The sequence below is a fragment of the Halichoerus grypus genome, chromosome 3, assembly GCF_964656455.1.
Source record: "Halichoerus grypus chromosome 3, mHalGry1.hap1.1, whole genome shotgun sequence".
Classification (NCBI taxonomy): domain Eukaryota; kingdom Metazoa; phylum Chordata; class Mammalia; order Carnivora; family Phocidae; genus Halichoerus; species Halichoerus grypus.
In genome coordinates, this window is record NC_135714.1 from 155,650,603 (window position 1) to 155,670,408 (window position 19,806).

General features: G+C 51.1%; 1 protein-coding gene across 3 annotated transcripts in view; it reads right to left on the bottom strand.

Moving 5' to 3' along the window:
- Nucleotides 1-2,731: 2,731 nt before the first annotated feature.
- Nucleotides 2,732-19,806, bottom strand: part of SCARA3 (scavenger receptor class A member 3) — a 48,172-nt gene continuing 31,097 nt past the window's right edge. For all 3 annotated transcript variants that reach the window (XM_078069484.1, XM_078069486.1, XM_078069485.1), the window contains exon 6: nt 2,732-4,631. In XM_078069484.1, the coding sequence (XP_077925610.1) occupies nt 4,180-4,631 (452 nt within the window). In that variant the 3' untranslated portion in view covers nt 2,732-4,179. The remainder of the gene's footprint in view (nt 4,632-19,806) is intronic.

Sequence of the window (19,806 nt, forward strand, 5' to 3'; positions counted from 1 at the left end):
GGTAACTCGCCCAAGGCTGAGTTTCAATAGAGGTACATCTAAAAACTCATTATCTGTGTGACTTTGGGAAGTTAATCTCTCCAAACCTCAGTTTTCCCATGTGTAAAGTGGGAATAATAATAGTACATATGGACATAATAGCTACATTCTAAATTGTAGTGAGGATTAGATGTGTTATGATATGTAAAGTCTTTAGAATGGTCTTCTGTTGCATAGTAAATCCTCCACTGGGGTCTGTTACTATTAATGTCGTTATGATTCTCTTATTCCTTTATTACCAACCACAGACTTAATGGCCAGCTTTGCTCATAGTCAATCTTGCTCTCGTGTCTCTAATTTTACCACATGACCCCCTCCCTGTGTACCCCCCTCCAAACCACACGGCCAGAGAGGCTGGTGACAGTTGTCCAGGACACATGAGTTTTTCTTATGTGTTTGCTTCTATGCTCTCGAATCGCTCGGTTTTTGATCCTTGGAGCCTTGTCTCTCATTTTGGATCCCAACTCATCCCTTGGAATGGATCGCAGATCTAACTTTTCCAGACTTTGACTCCAGGACATTGGCTTGCCCTCGGGCTTGGGCTCCCCCAGCTCCCGGGACCCCTGGCTCATGCTGGGGAGCATGGCCCCTGCCAGACATGCCGTCAACCCCACCCTGGACAGTGATTGTCTGGAATTTCCTGGAGGTGTTCTTGGGGACCCAGGCTGTAAAATGACACCACTGGATGGTCCCCACTGCTTCCTTCAAGGCCCACCAACTCTGCCACGGCCTGGGTGACGCCTTCCCTGGCCTACTCAGCCTCACCTGTCACTCTTGTCCCCAGGGCCCCCTTCTTCTCCCACCCTTGGCCTGCCTCATGTGCGGCTTGAGGTGGAGACCTATCATTCACTCTGTTCCACCCTCCCCTCCTAGAGGTGACCCCCACAGCACAAGGCCTCTGTGCTAAACATTATTTCTAGGTGTGTCTGTGAGGATGTTTCCAGAAGAGATTCGCAATTGAATGGGTAGATTGAGTAAAGAAGATCAGCTTCTCTAAAGTGGGTAGGTATCAATCATCCCATCTGCAGAGGGTGAGAGAGTAGAACAAAAAGGTGAAGAAAGGGAGAATTCTATCTCTGCCTGGCTGTGTGAGCTAGGACATGGGTCTTCTCCTGCCTTGGACTGGAATTTACACTGTGGACTCTCCTGGTTCCCTGGTCTTTGGACTCAGACTAGAACTACACCATTGATGCTCCTGGATCTACAGCCTGCAGACAGAAGATCATGGGACTTTTCAGTCTCTGCATCTCCCTCTGCCCCGCCTCCCCACCCCAATATATACACACACACACATATGTATACAGTAGTCTGCCCTTAACCAGAATTTTGCTTTCCAAGTTTATAGTTACCACTGTCAACCACAGTCCGGAAGCTGATGATCCTCCTTCTGACCCACAGGCAGAAGGTCAATAGTAGCCCAACACGTAGGTCCTAATGCCTACGTCCGTCACCTCACTTCATCCTATCACGTGGGCATTTTATCATCTCACATCCTTACAAGAAGGGTGAGTACAGTACAATAAGATATTTTGAGAGGAAAGAAAAAGAGACCACATTCACAGAACTTTTATTACAGTATATTGTTATAATTGTTCTATTTATTATTGTTGTTGTTAACCTCTTAACTGTGCCTAATTTATAAATTAAACTTTATCATAGGTATGTATATTTGGGGAAAAAAGCATAATATATATAAGGTCTAGTACTATCTGTGGTTTCAGGCATCCACTGGGGGTCTTGGAACATATCCTTCACAGATAATGGGGGACTACTGTATAGTCTATTGGTTTTGTTTCTCTGGTGAAAATACAAAAATACAAAAGTACAAAATACAAAAGCAAAACAGGGCATAGGACTTACCCTAGGCCATGTTTTACCAGCAAATGAATACACTATGCTACCATACTGAATATTTGTGTCTTCCCCAAATTTATATGTTGAAACCCTAACCCCCAGTGGGATGGTATTAGGACGTGGAACTTTTGGAAGGTGTTTAGGTCTTGAGGGTGCAGCCCTCACGAATGGGATTAGTGCCTTTATAAAAGGGACCCCAGAGAGCTTCCTCCCCCGTCCTGCCATGTGAGGGCAGGGTGAGAATATGGCCAGCTGTGAGCCAGGAAGCAAGGCCTCACCAGACCCTAAAATCTGCCAGCACCTTGAGCATGGACTTTTGGCCTCCAGAACCTCGAGAAAGAAATATCTGCTGTTTATAAGTCAGCAGGCTGTGGTGTTCTGTGATAGAGGCCCAAATGGACTAAGACATTAGCCTGGTCCATCAGCCTGGCTGATTCACGGGGGACCCAGCTGTGCTCTGTTTCCTGTGGATCCTGGAGAGCCAGGCCCTCAGGGGAAGGTCTAGCCTGGTCTCTTCCTCCTTTTCTCTTTTATCCGCCAGTCTTAGAGGCGGCAGAGGGAAGCCTCGGGAAGGTATCACTCAGATGTCCAGCTCACCTTGTTTCTCACTGGGTTCCTGCTCGTTGTGGGTAATTCCCCCACATGCTCTTGGTCCCTGGCCCCAACAGGACCACCATGAATTCCTGGCAGAGCTCAGTGTTTCTAGATGGAGGGGAAGGGGGTGAGACCCAAACTCCACAGTGAGTATCTAGGGGACCCCTCGTCCACTGGTTTCCCTTCGAGGGCAGGTGAGGCATTATGACCCTGCTGGGGCCGAAAGGACCAGAAGACACCTCCCTCCTGGAAAGAGCTCTTTACTGAGTCAGTAATACTACGTCGCATGATATCATATGTAGACAGGATTACACGGCAGTGGGGGCGGGCGGGAGTGCAAACCAGTTGCACACCTATTACGAGAAGGGAGGTGGCATGAAGGCTTTCGGAAGGCGGAAAGGGGCTGGTGTCTGAGTCGGGCCGGGGAGGAGACAGCTCCGTGCCCCGGCCCAGGAGTGGTCGGAATCTGTTGAACACAAAGGAGGGCAGCTCCACAACCAGTTTAGCCTGTGGGCTGCCTTCACCTTGCCGGGGGAGCTTCCCAGGACTCCGTCGTGCCCGTGCACGCAGGAAGCTGGAGGTGGTGAGGGGTGATGTCAAAGTGAGCCTCTTGTGCACGTTCAGGCCCTTCTGTCCTCACGTCCAGTCTTGCTGCCCATGCAGAGAGGCCTCGGGCCATTCTGAGTCATGGTAGGGTGAGGTCAGCGGGCACCTGTGGGCAGGAGAGCTGGGTGCAGGAGGGGAGAGCTGTTGTTACCCGGCTTGGCCTCCATCAGCCGCCACAGAGGGGCTCGTCCCAGGAGTGGAGCAGGCTGGCCTGGTGCAGAGCAAGGGAGCCAACTCCACAGACAGCCCGCTGACCCCGGCCTCTTCACACTTGCTTCTGTCCCCCCACCCCACCTTCCTCCAGCGTCCCAGCTGCTGGGCACCACTCTGGGAGAATGTTCCAGGGCCTAGATAGCCTTCCCATGCAGATGAGACTCCTCCTTGGATTTCTTCTAGGAAGCTCCTGGGAGAAGGAGGCAAGGATGAGGTGAGGAATTTTCTGGAGACATGAAAAAATTGCTGAACTCATGGGAGCACGGTGCGCAGAGCCTGGGGACGGCGGCCCAGGTGGAGTCCCTCTGGCCCGGGTGAGGCAGCGGCAGCTCCCGGGACTCCATTCCCACGGTTAGGAGGAGAATGTTTTGGTCGCCAAATCCCCCTTGTCCCTAGAGTTTGAACCACATCCCCTGCAAAGGTTTTCCTGGGTCTTCTCAAGCGCTGGGAGCCACAGGGAACTGCTGGCCAGGTTGGTTCTGAAGATGCTGGAAAGCTGAGTTGGTCGGGAATTCAGAAATAGATTCAAGACCTTCCTCCCAAGGTAGCCACCTCCCTGGCAGGCTCACTCACAGGAGAGGGGGCGTCTCCCCCTGCCCTCTCCTCCTGCCCAGCCAGGGAAGCCTGGTTGGCCCCGCTGGGCGGCAGAGAAACGTTGTGTGCGTGTACGTGTGTGTGTGCGCGTGTGTGTGAGGGGCTGCTTTCTATGGTACAGTCAGGACTGGGGAGCCCGGAGGTGCAGGGACAGGCCCGGGGGAGGCCCCTTTGGGATCAAAGGACCACAACTGTCTGTAGGTGTGGCTTGCTGGGGGGCTCGCTCTGCCCTGAGGCCCTTCCTGCCATCCTGTGTAGCAGTGTCCGGGACTGGGGCCCTTAGTAGCGGCTCTGGCTTCCTGGTGGGCCTGGGGGCCCTGGGACTCCAGGGGGCCCCTGGATCCCTGGTTCACCTTTAAGCCCCATGGGCCCCCGCTGGCCCGGGGACCCTGTCTTCCCAGCAATCCCTGGTTTTCCCTGAGGCCCTGAGGGTCCTGGAGACCCTGGGGGCCCCTCTGGCCCTGGGGGCCCCACATCCCCCTTGGGGCCTGGCTGTCCTCTTGGGCCTCCACTTCCAAAGCTTCCCTTTGAGCCTTTGAGGCCTGGGAAACCTCGAAGGCCAACCGGCCCCCTTTCTCCCACAGGTCCTCTGTCTCCAGGCTGCCCCTGAGGCCCCTGGCGTCCCGGGGGGCCGAAGCTACCAGGGTCTCCTTTTGGTCCTCTGCTGCCAACGGGCCCCTTCGTGCCCATGTCTCCTTTGAGTCCTCTTGGTCCTGGAGGGCCGGGGGCACCTAGGGTCAGAGAAAAGAGGGGAGAAGTCAGTGCACGAGGGGCAGGACTCCTGAGGCTTTCCCATGAAGCAGGTGTGGTGCCCAGGCCACAGGGACGAGCCCGAGGGTTAGCCAGACATCAAGGCCAGGTCTGCCAACTGACAGAGTTCGGGCTGATTCCGTGACTTCTCTAGGTCAGCCGGACCACCTGTGCAGTGGGGATGAGAAGCCTCACCTGCAGACCAGCAGGGATTCGGAGACAAGGCGTGTAAGTGTGCTTGAGGCCTGGTGCACAGTGAGAATTCATTGTTCCGACTTCAGGGCTCAGCTTGGGAACTGAGAGAGCTGGACAGCTCTGGGAAATGGCCAAGACTGTCCAGGTCTGGAGGCCGGCCTGGCCTTCTATACCTTCTTGTGGCCTTTGATAACCCCCCGCGCCACGGACATCACACCGTAGACTCTGCGCATGACTGTTAGGGGACTAGACAGAGATGGAGTCAGGTGACATGGGGCAGAAAACCAAAAAAGTGAGGCACGAGAGGCAGACCCCTCCCAGGATGAGTGCATGGGCACAACAGCCCAGAGAAAGGACAGCTCTTCCAGGAGGCCCACCCTGACTACCCCAGCCTATTCTCTGAGCTCCTGAGGCTACTACTTGCTGAATCGTGCAGGTGACGCGTAGAAAAAAAAGTCACAGTACAGCGAAAGCAAACGCTTGGTGCCTATCTGGTAGACCCCCCTAGACTGTGGAACCCCAGGAAGAGAGTGAGGGTCACGGCTCACATCCCCCGCCCTGGGCATGGCGCCTGGCACGTGGCAGAGAACTCCCCCACAGCTGTGGCCCCCTGCTCCCACCCGGCTCTGGCCTAGCACCTGGGGGAGATGCCCAGATAAAGATGTGGTCTGTCCTTAAAGAGCCCAGGTTAGCTCCCAAGCCAGGGGTCAGATAACCATAATATCCTTCTGACCATGTGGGTCTGAAAGTCACCACCTCCCAGAGTTGTACCAACCCTGAGGACACAAAGCAGAGTGTGGCCATCACTCTGTCCAAGGCATCTCTCAATGCCCAGGGCGTGGAGGAAAGAGGACCCTCTGGCTTCGTGAGGATCATGCAGCAAAGGCCCAGCAAAGACCTGGCTTTCTTCAGTGGTCTCTGCAAAGGATGCTGGGTAAGGTTGGTGGGAGCAGTGGGCCCCAGGGCTGGCCTGGGGAATGAATTCTCATGCCCGGACTCAGCTCTCCCTGAGAATTCTGCTGCTACATCATTCCTCTTGCAAAAGACTTGCAGCATTTTTGAGCGAGGTGGGAGCCAGTCCAGTTCCTGCATTTCACAGAGGAGGCAGCGAAGGCCCAGAGAGGTGAAGCAGTATCCTCAGGGGCCCGTGAGTGGAAACCAGAACCCAGGTGGGCCTCTCGGGGGGGAGGGATCCTGCAGCTGGAAGCTGGGAGCCCTGCCAATGGCCGTGACCCAGGCCTGCGATGCCAAGGCCTCCTCCCCAGCTAATGAGAAAGCAACTGCTGTGAATCCTGGTGGATGCTACCCGCTGCCCACCCTCACTACCCACCTACCCCCCATGCTCCCCACCCCTGCTGCTCCCTGCGTGTCTGCTTCCCAGAGTGTTTCTGTGGAACAGAGTGTCAGTGACACCATCCTCTTTAAGATCTAAATTGGGATCTAAACTGGAAACTGGAGCCCAGACAGAGTCAACCCCACGAGGGCCAGTAAAAACCTTCCAGCCATTCCCTGCCCCCGCCTGCCCATGCCCACTTCCCCCACACAGGGGGATGTGGCCCTGTGTGGGCTTGGCTCACGTGGCCGGCCAACTGCACAGGCAGGGATTCCGTCACCGGCTGGCGGGGGCAGGGGTGGGGCTGGAGGGGGCAGGGGTGGGGCTGGAGGGCTCTGGAGGGGACCTGGCCTGGGAGCAGCCAGGAGGCAGGACCTGCTCTTCAGTCTGCAGAGGGCCTCCCCCAGCCCCTCACCCACCCTGCAGCCTGCAGCGAGGCAGCCCAAACAACCTGGGACAGGGAGGGGCCCTGTCCCCACACAGGGACCCCTCCACCCCCCCGCAGCTTGGCAGGACATGCTAGGAGCTGGCAAAGTCATGGCACCAGTCGGTCTTCACCCCAGCTCTGGCCTCGGCACCTGGGCCAGCAGAGCCATCAGAGGTGGAGAGGCCTCTGGAGGCTGGGCGGGCAGATGGGACTCAGAGGGCCCTGGAGCGACGCTGGGTGCCTTCCCGCCCACTCTGGAGCTCGGCTCTCGTCTATAAAATTGAGAGTCACAGTTAACAGCTCCGAAGGGCCCCTGTAGCTCCGCCACCACCCCTCCTCCTGCCTCTGTCCCTGCTCCCCGGCCTGCTTCCCTGGGCTCAGCCTCTGCCTGCTCCCTGGTTCTTCACCCTCTCTCCTTACAACCACGGCTGTGCCTTCCATCCTTGTTCCCTGGATGGAGGGGTCCACAGTCCCCGTTTCCAGCAGAGACTCAGGAAAAGCACGAGAAGTCTCCTCTCGACCAGGGCGCCCTGCTCTGAGCAGCCTCCCGGTCCGGCAGGAGCCCCCTCACTCTCTCCCCGGGACCCCATCCTTCCCTCGCCACTGTCTTCATCAGGTACCCGCTCCTCTCTTGCTCAAGGGACACAGCAGCTGGCTGCCAGGACTTCTCAGGGTCTCTACGCCGGTAGTGAGGGAGAGAAGGCAGAGGGTAAAGGCCCCCTCTTCTGCCCATCCCCCCAGCCCTCAAAGCCTCCTCTTCCTGGGGGAGTTCCTGGCGGCTTCCCTGGATGGGGAAGGCTGGGCACCCACATGCCCGGGGAGAAGGTGTATGCCCACCTCGTTGCCCCAGGAGATGGCAGCCCCCAGCCTGAGGGGGAAGGAGGACTTCAGGGAAAAGAGCCACCTCCCTTCTCCACACCCCCAGTCGTGGCTGCCCCCACTGACCCCATCTCTGAGGACACAGAAGGGTGTCCTAGACAGTCCCCTTGAAGACATCAGTCGGGGTGGCTGCGTCTGGGGCTACTTACCAGGCTTCCCTCGCTGCCCACATCAGGGACCAGTGGATGGAGCCTGCCCCGTGTCGGTGTGCCTGCGACACCCAGCCCCCGGCTCACTCTCTAACTTCTCTGTGACCTGCCTTCTCTTGGAGAAGGGAAGGACAATGGGAGCAGCGAACATGTGTCTACCGAGTCTCTCCTGTGTCGGCGCCCACACGGAGCTTGCTGTCCCATTCTACAGATGAGGAGCGGGGGGTGCGGGGGCTGGCGGCTTGCCCAACGGGGTAGAGACAGGACTCAAAGCCAGGCCTGCAGCTCTGAAACCCATGCTCCTTCCCCCGACCCTGCTGCCTCTGGTCCTCATCACGCTGTGGCTGGGGCTCCTGGTCCTTTCCCCAGCCCCTCCCGGCCTCCCCCTGCCCGGGGCCTCCTGCCTGGTGCTGCCCAGAGGAGAGGGATGGTCCACACGGAGCAGGGAAGGGGAACCTGAAGGTGAGCCAAGCCTCAACTGGTCCCTCCTGGGCCGGCTGTGAATCATGCAGTCAGAGGGGAGGGCCGGTGGGCCCTGGGTCTAGCCTAGGAGGAAGTAAACAAGTGTAGTTTCGTGGTTAGCTTAGGAGCCAGGAATGTGGACAGAGGCTGACCGAGGCACTCTGCAGGACAGGGTGCCCCTGACGCAGCCCATAATCCAATCCTGGTATCAGTAGGGCTAAGGGCAAAGGAGGGGCGGGCTGGATCCTGCTCTGGGCAGCCGGGGGACATTTAAGGCAAAGGAGGAAACTGAGCGGCAGAGGCGGAGGTGCAGAGTTGGGAGAGAGGCACGGAGCACCCTGGAGTTCTGGGGAGGCCCATAATTACTCAGGAAGCCAGAGACTATAATTAGGCCATCCCGGCCCATTAGGGTAGAGCCACAACTGACTGCATGTCTGGGACAAGTAGGTGGTCTGCTCCTGGTCCGCACTGGGAACCGGAGGGGTGTGTGTGTGTGTGTGTGTGTGAGCAGAAGCACCCAGTCTGTCAGCACCCAACACGGCCCACCCATGGGTGGGGTAGCGTGTGGGCAGGAGGGGCCCACAGTCCTTCTCATGGTCCAAAGCAGCAGGCCAGCTTACAAGGATAGAAAGAAGTAGAAACAGAAGGGGCGCCTCTCGGAAGACTGGTTCCACGGAAGGCACGCTGGCCTGGCCTTTGGGGGACCCGGGTTTGGGCCCCAGCTCTGATATTAACAAATCAGATAGCTGGGTAAGTGTCTGTCCCTCCTTGCACCTCAGGCTTCCCTCTATTCACTGAATACGTTGGCCTGGGTCAGGGACTGTCGGTACAGGCAGCTGTTACCCGAGGAACACGGGAAAAATGACAATGCACTTGTATTCTGTGGCACACCAGACTGCAGCAGACCAAACTTCCCACGGAGAACAATCCGAATCAGCAGATCAAGTAGCAAGACACCCTTCTGGTGGCTTGGGAGAGAGACCAAAGGCCAAAATCACAGGGAGAAGGGAGACCACTTAAAGCCTGGCTTTCTTTGCCACCTTTCTTCTCAAGGCATTTGTCAATTAGTGATTAGTGCGGGCCGAGCAGCTGAGAAGCCGCACAGAAGGCTGCAGCTGTCAGACTGAGAAGCTGAGCAAGGCTTTCAGCAGCTTCCCTGGGGCTCGGGTTCAGGGCTGCCAAGATTCAGGAGGATGCGAGGCTGTGAGTACATTTGCTGTAAGGACCACAGGGCAGAGAAGTCGAACAGAACAGTCAGCTTCATTCAGCAGTGCTGGGGAGACAATAATTGGAGTTCAAGACCGACAAGGTGGTAGGGCCCTAGTAAACAGTCCTCCAGGACCATGCATTGTAAGTACGAGTGTGTCAGAAACAGGCCAAGCGTCGGGCCGCCTGGGTGGCTCAGTCGGTTAGGTGTCCGACTCTTGATTTCAGCTCAGGTCGTGATCTCTGGGTGGTGACACTGAGCCCCGAGTTGGGCTCTTCGCTGGGCATGGAGCCTGCTTAAGATTCTCTCTCTCCCTCTGCCCCTCCCCGCTCGAGCACATGCTCTCTCTCTCTTAAAAAAAAAAATAGGCCAAGTGTCACCTTCCTTGCCCACCCTCAGCTTCTAGCCTTGTTTATGCTTTCATTATGCATTCACTGAGCAAATGTTTCCTGAGTGCCTTCCAAGGGCAGGCACTCTGCTAGGTTTTTGGTGAGTGAGACAAGGAGCCCATCACCAAGCAAATTAGATTTGGAATCATCCCTGAAATTAGGACACCATTTTATAGTTTACAAAAACTTGTTCATACCCGTTGTTGACAATGATACTCGTGGGATATATGTAAGGCAGGTATTAATGTTCTTATTTGTGGATGAGGGAAACTGAATTGAAAGTAGCCAAGAGCCTTATCCCAGGTCACCTGGCTCATAAGCAGTGATGGTTTCCTGTCTCCAGTTCCCAAGTAACAGTCCTAGCCCAGACACTATCTATCACAGACACAGAAATCATCCTACAGAGTAGGAAGTGAGAACTATCCTATGGGAGGCACAAAGACTGTGGAAGCATCACAGGCTTTCTGTTGAGCAAATGGAGCTAGAAGAGGTCTCAAGGATCAGCTGGTCTTATCCTTTCACTTACAGATGAAGAACAAAAACAAAAAACAGAGGCTGAGGAAGATTAAGTGATTCTGTCTACAGACTCAGAGCAAATTAGAAGTCAGACTTCTCTCCCATGTTGTTTAAGAGTCCAGCCCTTCAGTCAGCACTCGGCACCTTCCACACTGGCCGTGGTCCCTGCTGTCCCACCCCCGGTGTTCTAGAGAGCGGCTCAGCTCCAGGCAGGGGGAGACCTCATGGCCAGCTCCAACACGTGAGGCTGGCGGCCCCTGTCTGTGCAGGAAAGAATGAGAAACAAGTGCCTGTAGGAAAGGATGTACATTTGGTACCTGAAATCTTCTCTCTGATGAGAAAGCTTTTACCTGTGCTGCTTTACCAACAAGAGGAATGGAGATAGATGTGCAGGGGTTGAACCAAGAGTCGGGTACAGCTGAAACAAATGTCCACCTTGCTCACCAGCTAAGATGAGGTCCTTTGATGACAACTCTGCCATTACTACCACAAGAGCAAGTATAAATCCCCATGACTCCTGTTGGGTGGTACTTAGAGTGAGGTTCCCCTCCGACGCTTTGAGTATCATCTTTCCCTTCTTCACTCTCTGCCCCGCACCCCTACACCTAGGCAGGACCTGAGTGGAAAGTTGTTTCTGGTGCCTGCAAGCTCATGCTCTCAGTGTCTCCTCTTCAGGCTGGACACTGGACACGTGCATCTCAGAGCCACGGAAAGGGGTCAGCACTTAAAATCATAGTGTGACCTTGAGTTAATGCCTTAGCCTTCCCCAGTCTCAGCTCACCTTTCTGTAAAATAGAGACACCAACTCCTTGGTGTTGCCTTGTCTACTATACAAAGGTGGTTGTGAGGCCAAAATGAAACAAAGCGTGTGAAGGGGCTTTGTCATTGGGAAAGCTTTATATTTCACTTATTCTTGGGCTCAGTGCAACAAAAATACAAAATTACCAGAGAATGAACCATAAGAACTATCTAGTAATGCCTTTGCTGGAAAAATGCATCCTAGAGGATGTATCCTAGAGATACGTATGCTAGACGAAATACTGAGGGAAGGTTTCAGTTACCCAAGAAACACTCAGTACCTAGATTTGCTGCAAAAATGTGACAACAGGCAAACAAGACCTACCCCCACCCAACACCACCAATTTAGATTAAATAAAAAATTAACCCTAGTGGCAGTAGAAATGTTCACTGATGTAAAATAAAGGCAATACAGGTTTGAGACTAGGTTAAAGCAAAATAGAGAATCAGAGAGGTTGGTTCCAAGTCTGTGCTCTGTGGAGAGAACAGAGCTGTTTGGGATCGTGGGGCCCTCCCTCCTTCCTCCTTGGAGCTCCCCAGGTTATCAGGCCCAGATGTCTGGCCCCCCAAATGTAAACCATAAATTCTGGAACTGCCAGATCTCAGTGGCTAACTAATTCTATTATCTAGAGCGAAGACTAGTTATATTTTCAGGTTGAACATTCTTTCCACAAAGACACAGGCTTCCTCAGGAAGGGTCCAGGGAACCTGGGTATAGCCATCCAGATTCCTAGGATAAAAGAATCCCGATTAGGAGTCTTTTGGACTCCTTTCCAAGAGAAAAACTGTTGGGAATACTGCTGTGAAAGAGTAGAATGAAAAAGTAATAGTATTTGTTTGGGATTGAGTTGTGTCCCCTCAAAATTCATATTCTGAAGTCCTAACCCCCAGTACCTTGGAATATGACCTTCCTTGGAGACAGAGTCCTCACAGAATGAATTTTAAGTGTGGCCATTAGGTAACGCCAAATCCAGTATGACTGGTGTCTTTATGAAAAGGGGAAACTGGATACAGAGACAGACCCGCACAGAGAGAAAATGACAAGACCCAAGGAGAAGCCGGCCACATCCAATTCAAGGCCTGGAACAGAGCCTCACGGCCCTTGGGAGGAACCAATCCTGCCGACACCTCGATCTCAGACTTCTGGCCTCCAGAGTTGTGAGACAATACATTTCTGTTCTTTAAGCCTCCTAGTCTGTGGTACTTTGCAACAGCAACCTGAGCAGATGAATACGGTGTTTATTTCACAATGAAGTTCTCATAAGCAGAAGCCATAGAGCATTTCAAGTGAACTGAAGGAGTAGTCCAGGGAACCCACCTTCAATATGGAATCTAGGGGTAAGCTGGGGATGGAGGTACCCTGGCTGGGGAAATTGATGGGGAGTAGACAGCAATGCCGCTGAACATCCTGTGCTGTCACCGAGGAGCACATTGCATTTGCTCGGGTGCTTTTAGAGGGACAAGGTTTTATGTGACTTTGGAGAAGGCCATTCGAGGCAGCTTGCAACTTTGGATCTGAACTGCCTTGAATTTGAATCCTGTGTCCATTCCTTGATAGCTGTGCGAGTTTGGCTAGACCTCATGTGGTACCCAGTTCTTCACTGCAGGCTTTTTGGGTTTCAAGGATCCTGGGAATGAAAGAAGGTAATGTGTATGCCATACGCTTTCCCCAGGGTCTTTGTATGTGTCACTCCCTCCACCTGGAACTCTTCTGCTCATCCATGCTGACCCTGTTATGCTTGACTTATTCCTCCTTCTTTCTCAGATCTGATAGTTAATTTCATGAGTCAACTTGACTGGGCCATGGGGTGCCCAGATATTTGGTCAAACGTTATTCCAGGTATGCCTGTGAGGGTGCTTTTGGATGAGATTAATATTTGAATCAGTAGACTGAGTAAATCCACAATGTGGGTGGGCCTCGTTCAATCAGTTGAAGGCCTTACTAGAACAAAAAGGCTAAGAAGGAACTCCTCCTGCCTGACTGCTTCAAACTGGGACATCAGCTCTTTCTTGCCTTTGGGTTTGAACTGAAACATTGGCTCTTCCTGGGTCTTGAGGCTGCCAGCCTTCAGACTGCAGCTACACCATCAGCTCTCCTGGGTCTCAGACTTTTGGACTCAGATTGTAATTAAACCATTGGTTCTCCCAGGTCTCCTGCTTGCTGACTCACCCTGAAGATCTTGGGCTTTCCTGGCTTCTATACCATGTGAGCCAACTCCTTCAATTCCTTATAGTAAATCAATCTCTCTTTTCAGAGATCCTAATGGACACAGGATATATATATCCTGTTGGTTGGTTCTGTTTCTCTGGAGAACCCTGACTAATACAGACTTGGGTACCAAGAGTGATTCTAAAGGAACAGAATTTTAAAGATGAGTTTTCTAAATTGATCTGGGGTTTCTGGAATTGACTCTCTAAGATTTAAAGATGCTAATGACCTTATGTCTAAGTAGTAAAGATAGCCTAATAGTCCAAGGTATGATGTGATAATAGAGATACGAAAAGTACTGGAGACTCCTCATCAACCACTTATGAGAGGCAAGGATCTGGGTGACCATGTGTATGATACTTTCGAATACTTTTTGTCAAAATAATGAATATAATGAGGATTGGTTGCTCCTGATGTTACTGGACAAAGTACGGAAAGAAAAGGTTGAGCTTAGGATTCAAATTTCCAGCTCAAGTGTCACATAAATGACCTGCAAGCTTCTATGTCTGCCTTTATCCCCTGTAGATATGGGGATGAGATTGTTGAAAATCTAACATATCTCATCCTGTGACTGGCCGAATTGCAATGTGGATTGAATTCCCAGCTTCCCAGGGTGTCTGCTGTTAAAGTAAAGGCATTGACTGGGAAGGAATGGGATCCTAAAAATTGGAATGGGGATATTTGGGGAGACCCTGATGGATCTGGGGACACTGGACCCCTAAATTATGATGAGTCATCTTTGACAGTGGAAACAGTTTCTCCACCCCCAGTAAAAGTGACTTCTCAGAGCACCCAGGTGGCTCAGTCAGTTAAGCATCTGACTCTTGATTTTAGCTCAGGTCATGATCTCAGGGTTGTGGGATTGAGCCCCGCATTGGGCTCCATACTCAGATGGAGTCTACTTGAGATTCTCCCTCTCCCTCTGCCTCTCCCCACTGCACTCTCTCTTTCTCTAAAATAATAAATAAATCTTTTTTTAAAAAATGACCTCTCAACCCCTGTCTGAAGCCTGCACTGCCTGAGGAGAGGGCAGTGGCCTTCCCCACTGCCAAGCAAGACAATGCTGATGCTCCTGAGGACGCACCTCCACCACCCCTCTTTGCTTCTAGACCTATAACTAGACTCAGTTCTCAGCAGGACCCTAAAGGTGAGGTACAACGTATGACCCATGAGGTGGTGTGCTATACTCCAAAAGAACTACTTGAGTTTTCTAATTCATGCAGATAGAAATCTGGGGAGTATTTGTGGAAATGGATACTAGAGGGGTGGGATAATGGTGGAAGAAACATAATGTTGGATCAGGCAGAATTTATTGATAGGGGCTGACTGAGCAGAGATTTTCTATGTAATGTTGCATCTTGAGGAGTTAGAAAGGGTCTAACAGTGTGTTTGGTTGGTTGGCTGAAGCATGGGCCAAAAGGTGTCCCACAGTGAGTGAGAGAGAAATGCTGGATCTGCCTTGATTTCATGTAAAGAAAGGGATTCAAAGACAGGGAAGGTGGGATGTTGGAATGGGTTTGTCATCCGAGACCCACTCACCTTCCCTGGGAAGGTCCAGAAGACATGCCTTTCACCACGACTGTGAGAAATAAATCTGTGAGGAGAGTCTTAGAATCCTTGAAGAGCTCTGTGATCATTCTTTGTAAGCCAGAACTTGCAGGGAGAGCTGCAGTCACTGAACTGGGAAACCTAACCACAATTAGAGTAATTGGGTCCTGGGGTGGCAGATACCTAATGGTGGCACTCAACTGCCTAAGGCAAGGAGAGCATGGATACCATAATAGCAGAGTCAACGCAGTGATGGGGATAGGCTGACGTGCACAGACCCATGGCGTTGGCTAGTTGGTCATAGTGTGCCTAGAAGTGAAATAGATAGGAAGCCTACTAAATTCTTACTTGTTCTGAATAAGCGGAGAAGTTCTAGGTCAAGTGAACAAAAGTCTAATCCAAATTATAAAAACAGTCATGGCTTCTCCTCGGACTTGAGCCAGTTTACAAACCCAGAATGACTTAAATGAAAGGGAAGCTGGGTACCCTTGAGGAAGGACCCCAGTATACACCAAATATTTATTCTGTTAATCTTCCTAGCCTTCCCCAATGGGACCTACAGCTTTTTACCAGGATAACTGTACACTGGGGAAAAGGAAATAATCATCCCTTTGGGGGACTGCTGGCTCTGAGCGGACACTGATTCCAGGAGACCCAAACACCACTGTGGTCCTCCAGTCAGAGCAGGGGCTTATGGAGGTCAGGTGATCAATGGGGTTTTAACTGAGGCCCATCTCACAGGAGGCCCAGTGGGTCCCTGAATCCACCCTGTGGTTGTTTTCCGAGTTCTGGAATGCATGACTGGAACAGACATCCTGAGAAGCTGGCAGAATCTCACATTGGTTCCCTGATCTATGGAGTAAGGGGTATTATGGTGCAAAAGGCCAAGAGGCACTGCCTCTACCTAGGAAAATAGTTAACTGAACGCAATCCTGCATTCCTGGAGGGACTGCAGAGATTAGTGCCCCCACCAAGAACTTGAAATTTGCTGATTTGGCCGGTGCAGAGGACAGGTGGACCTTGGCGAATGACAGTGGATGTTCACAAGCTGAACCAGGTTGGGATTCCAACCGTGGCTGCTGTACCAGAGGCAGCTTCATTGCTTGAGAAAATTAGCGCATCCCCGGGATGCAGCTATTGATTTGGGAAATGCTTTTTTGTCCATACCTGTTCATAAGGCCCACCAGAAGCAGTTTGCTTCCAGCTGGCAAGACCAGCAATACACCTTCACTGTCCTGCCTCAGGGGATCTCGATGCTCCAGCTCTATGTCATACTTCAGTTCCTAGGGAACTTGTTCTCCTTTGCACTACATTGATGATATTACACTGATTGAACCTAGCGGGCAAGTAGTAGCTGGCTTTGTGAGACATTTATGTGTCAGAGCAGGGGACATAAATACGACAAAAATTCAAGGATCTTTGGGGCACCTGGGTGGCTCAGTTGGTTAAGCGTCTGCCTTCGGCTCAGGTCATGATCTCAGGTTCCTGGGATCGAGCCCTGCATCAGGCTCCCTGCTGAGCAGGGAGCCCCCTTCTCCCTCTCTCCACTCATGCTCTCTCTCTCTGTCTCTCTCAAATAAATTAAAAAAAAAAAATTCAAGGGCCTTTTATCTCAGTGAAATTTTTAGTGGTCCAGTGATGTGGCCATGTTGAGATATCCCTTCTAAGGTGAAGAATAACTTTTCCATTTGGCCCCTCCTACAATTAAAAAAGAGGCACACCGGGCGCCTGGGTGGCTCAGTTGGTTAAGCGACTGCCTTCGGCTCAGGTCATGATCCTGGAGACCCGGGATCGAGTCCCGCATCGGGCTCCCTGCTCAGCGGGGAGTCTGCTTCTCCCTCTGACCCTCCCCCCTCTCATGCTCTCTCTCTCATTCTCTCTCTCTCAAATAAATAAATAAAATTAAAAAAAAAAAAAAAAAAAAAAGAGGCACACCTAGTGGGCCTCTTTGGATTTTGGAGACAACATACACATTCCTCACTTGGGTGTGTTATTCCAGCCCATTTACTGAATGATCTGAAAGCATGCTGGTTTTGAGTGGGACCCAGGACAAGAGAAGGCTCTGAAACAGGTCCGGACTGCTGGTTAAGCTGCTTTGCCACTTGGGCCATATAATCCAGCAGACCCAATGGTGCTTAAAGTGGTGGTGGCAGATAGGGATGCTGTTTAGGGCCTTTGACAGATCCCTATAAGTGAACTGCACTATAGACCCTTAGGATTTTGAAGCAAAGCCATGCCATCCTCTGTGGATCACTACTCTCCTTTTGAGAAACAGCTCTTGGGCTATTATAGGGCTTGGGTAGAGACTAGATGCTAGCCAAGGACCATCTAGTTACCATGAGACCTGAGCTGCCCATCTTGAACTGGGTACTTTCTGACCCACCAAGTTATAAAGCTGGGCATACAGAGCCACATTCCATAATCCAATGGAAGTGGTATATATGTAATCAGGCCTGAGTAGGCCCTGAATGCACAAGTAAGTTACAGGATAAAGTGGCCCAAGTACCCATGGTCCCCCCTCCTACTATACTACCTCCTCTCCCAGCCTGCACTGATGGTATTATGGGGAGTTCCCTATGACCAGCTGACAGAGGAAGAGAAGATTCTGACCTAGTTTACAATTGGTTCTGCATGATATGCAGGCATCACTTGAAAGTGGACAGCTGCTACATTACAACTTGAAGGGACTTCCCTGAAGGACAGTGGTGACCGAACACCTTCCCAATGGGCAGAACTTCTGGCAGTGTACCTGGCCGTCGTGCTTGCTTGGAAGAAGAAATTATCAGATGTGTGATTATCACCTGCTTCATGGGCTGTGGCCAATGGTTTGGCTGGATGGTCAGGGACTTAGAAGAAATACAATTGGAAAACTGGTCACAAGAAAATTTGGGGAAGAGGTATGTGGAGAGTCCTCTCTGTAGGGGCAAAAAAAATGTGAAGACATTTGTGTCCTCTGTGAATGTTCTCCAAAGGGTGAGCTCAATAGAGGAGGATTCTAATAGTCAAGTGGATATAGCATGACCTATTCTGTGGGATATCAGTCAGCCTTCTGTCACCCCTGTCACCGCCCAATGGGCTCATGAACAAAGTGGCCACGATGACAGGGATGGATTTTGTGCATGGGGTCAGCGACATGGACTTCCAGTCACCAAGGCCAACCTGGCTATGGCTACTGCCAAGTGCCTAATCTTCAACTGCAGAGACCACCAACAAATCCCCAATATGGCACCATTCCACAGGGTGATCAGCCAGCTACCTGGTGGCAGGTTAATTACACTGGACCACATCCATCATGGAAGGGGCAATGTTTTGTTCCTGCTGGAATAGAAACTTACTCTGGATATGCATTTGCCTTCCCTGCATGAAGTGCTTGTGCCAAAAAATACCATACAGAATGCATTATCCACCATCGTGGTACTCCATGGTATTCCAGTGTAGCATTGCTTCTGATCAAGGAAATCACTTCACAGCAAATAAAGTTCAACAATGGGCCCATGATCATGGAATTCCCTGGTGTTACCATGGTCCCCACCATCTTGACACAGCTGGCTTGACAGAAGATTGAAATGGCCTTTGAAGACCCAGTTCCAGTGCTAGCTAGGTGGCCATATCTTGCAGGGCTGTATATGGTCTGAATCAGTGTCCAGTATATATGGTGCTGTTCTTCTGATAGCCAGGATTCACTGGAACTGGGATCAAGGGGTGGAGATGGGAAAGACACCACCCACTATCACCCCTAGTGACCCACTAGCAAAATGTTTGCTTCTTATTCCCACAACCTTATGCTCTGCTGGCTTAGAGATCTTTGTTCCAAAGGAAGGAATGTTTCTGCCAGGAGATACAACAATGACTCCATTGAACTGGAAGTTAAGACTGCTGCCTAGTCACTTTGGGCTTCTCACGGCTCTGAATTAATAGGCAAAGAAGTTATTGTGCTGACTGAGGTGACTGATCCTGACTACCAAGGAGAAACTGGTCCACTACTCTAAAATGGAGGTAAGGGAGAGCATGTCTGGAATTCAGAAGATCCCGAAGAGTGTCTCTCGGTGCTACCATGCCCTGAAATAAATTCACTGGAAAACTATAACGGCCCAGTCCAATCTAGGAAGGACCCTAGATTGGGAATGAAAGTTTGGATCACCCTACCAGGTAAAGAATAACAACCAGCTGAGGTGCTTGCCGAGGGAAAAGAAAATACAGATGGGTAGTGGAAGGAGGAAGTTATAGATACCAGCTATGACCATGTACTCCTTGTCAAGAGTATTTCCTCCTAGTTGTGTTATAAATATATAAATATATATATATATATAGTAAGTATTTTTGCTTTCTTCCCTCTCTTATCTCCTTATCATGTAACATAAAATATAAAATATATTGACTTTATATCACAGTATTGTTAACTTTATGTCATAGTATATAAATTATGAGATATCAAAGGGAAAAGTAAATATCCGTCAAGGATTTTACCTTCTCTTCTGGGGAAGGGGTTAGTGTGGTTTTGATTGTACACAGGATACTCGCATCATGAGCATTAGGCAGAATTGTAACCTTGTTAGTATCTCCATTTGGGGATTAAGTATTATTTAAGGAGATGTGTATGGGTGCCAGGTTGACTTGTGGTGGTTAATTTTATGTGTCAACTTGACTGGACCACAGAGTGGCCAGACATTTGGCCAAACATTATTCTGGATGTGTCTGTAGGAGTGTTTATTGATGAGACTAACATTTAAACTGGTACTGAGTAAAGCAGATTGTTCTCCTCAATGTGGTGGGCCTCATCTAATCAGTTGAAGACCTGAATAGAACCAAAGACTGACCCTCTCATAAGCAAAAGAGAATTCTCCTGCCTGATGGCCTTCAAACTCCCCATCATCTCTTCCTGTTCTACAGCAGCATCTGGCCTTCCGACTCAAACTGGAACATTAGTTGAGCAGATTTTGGACTTGCCAGCCTCCCTAATTACACGAGCCAATTTTTAAAATAATCTCTCTCTCTCTCTTAGTGGTTCTGTTTTTCTGGAGAACCCTGACTAATGCAGGGGTGA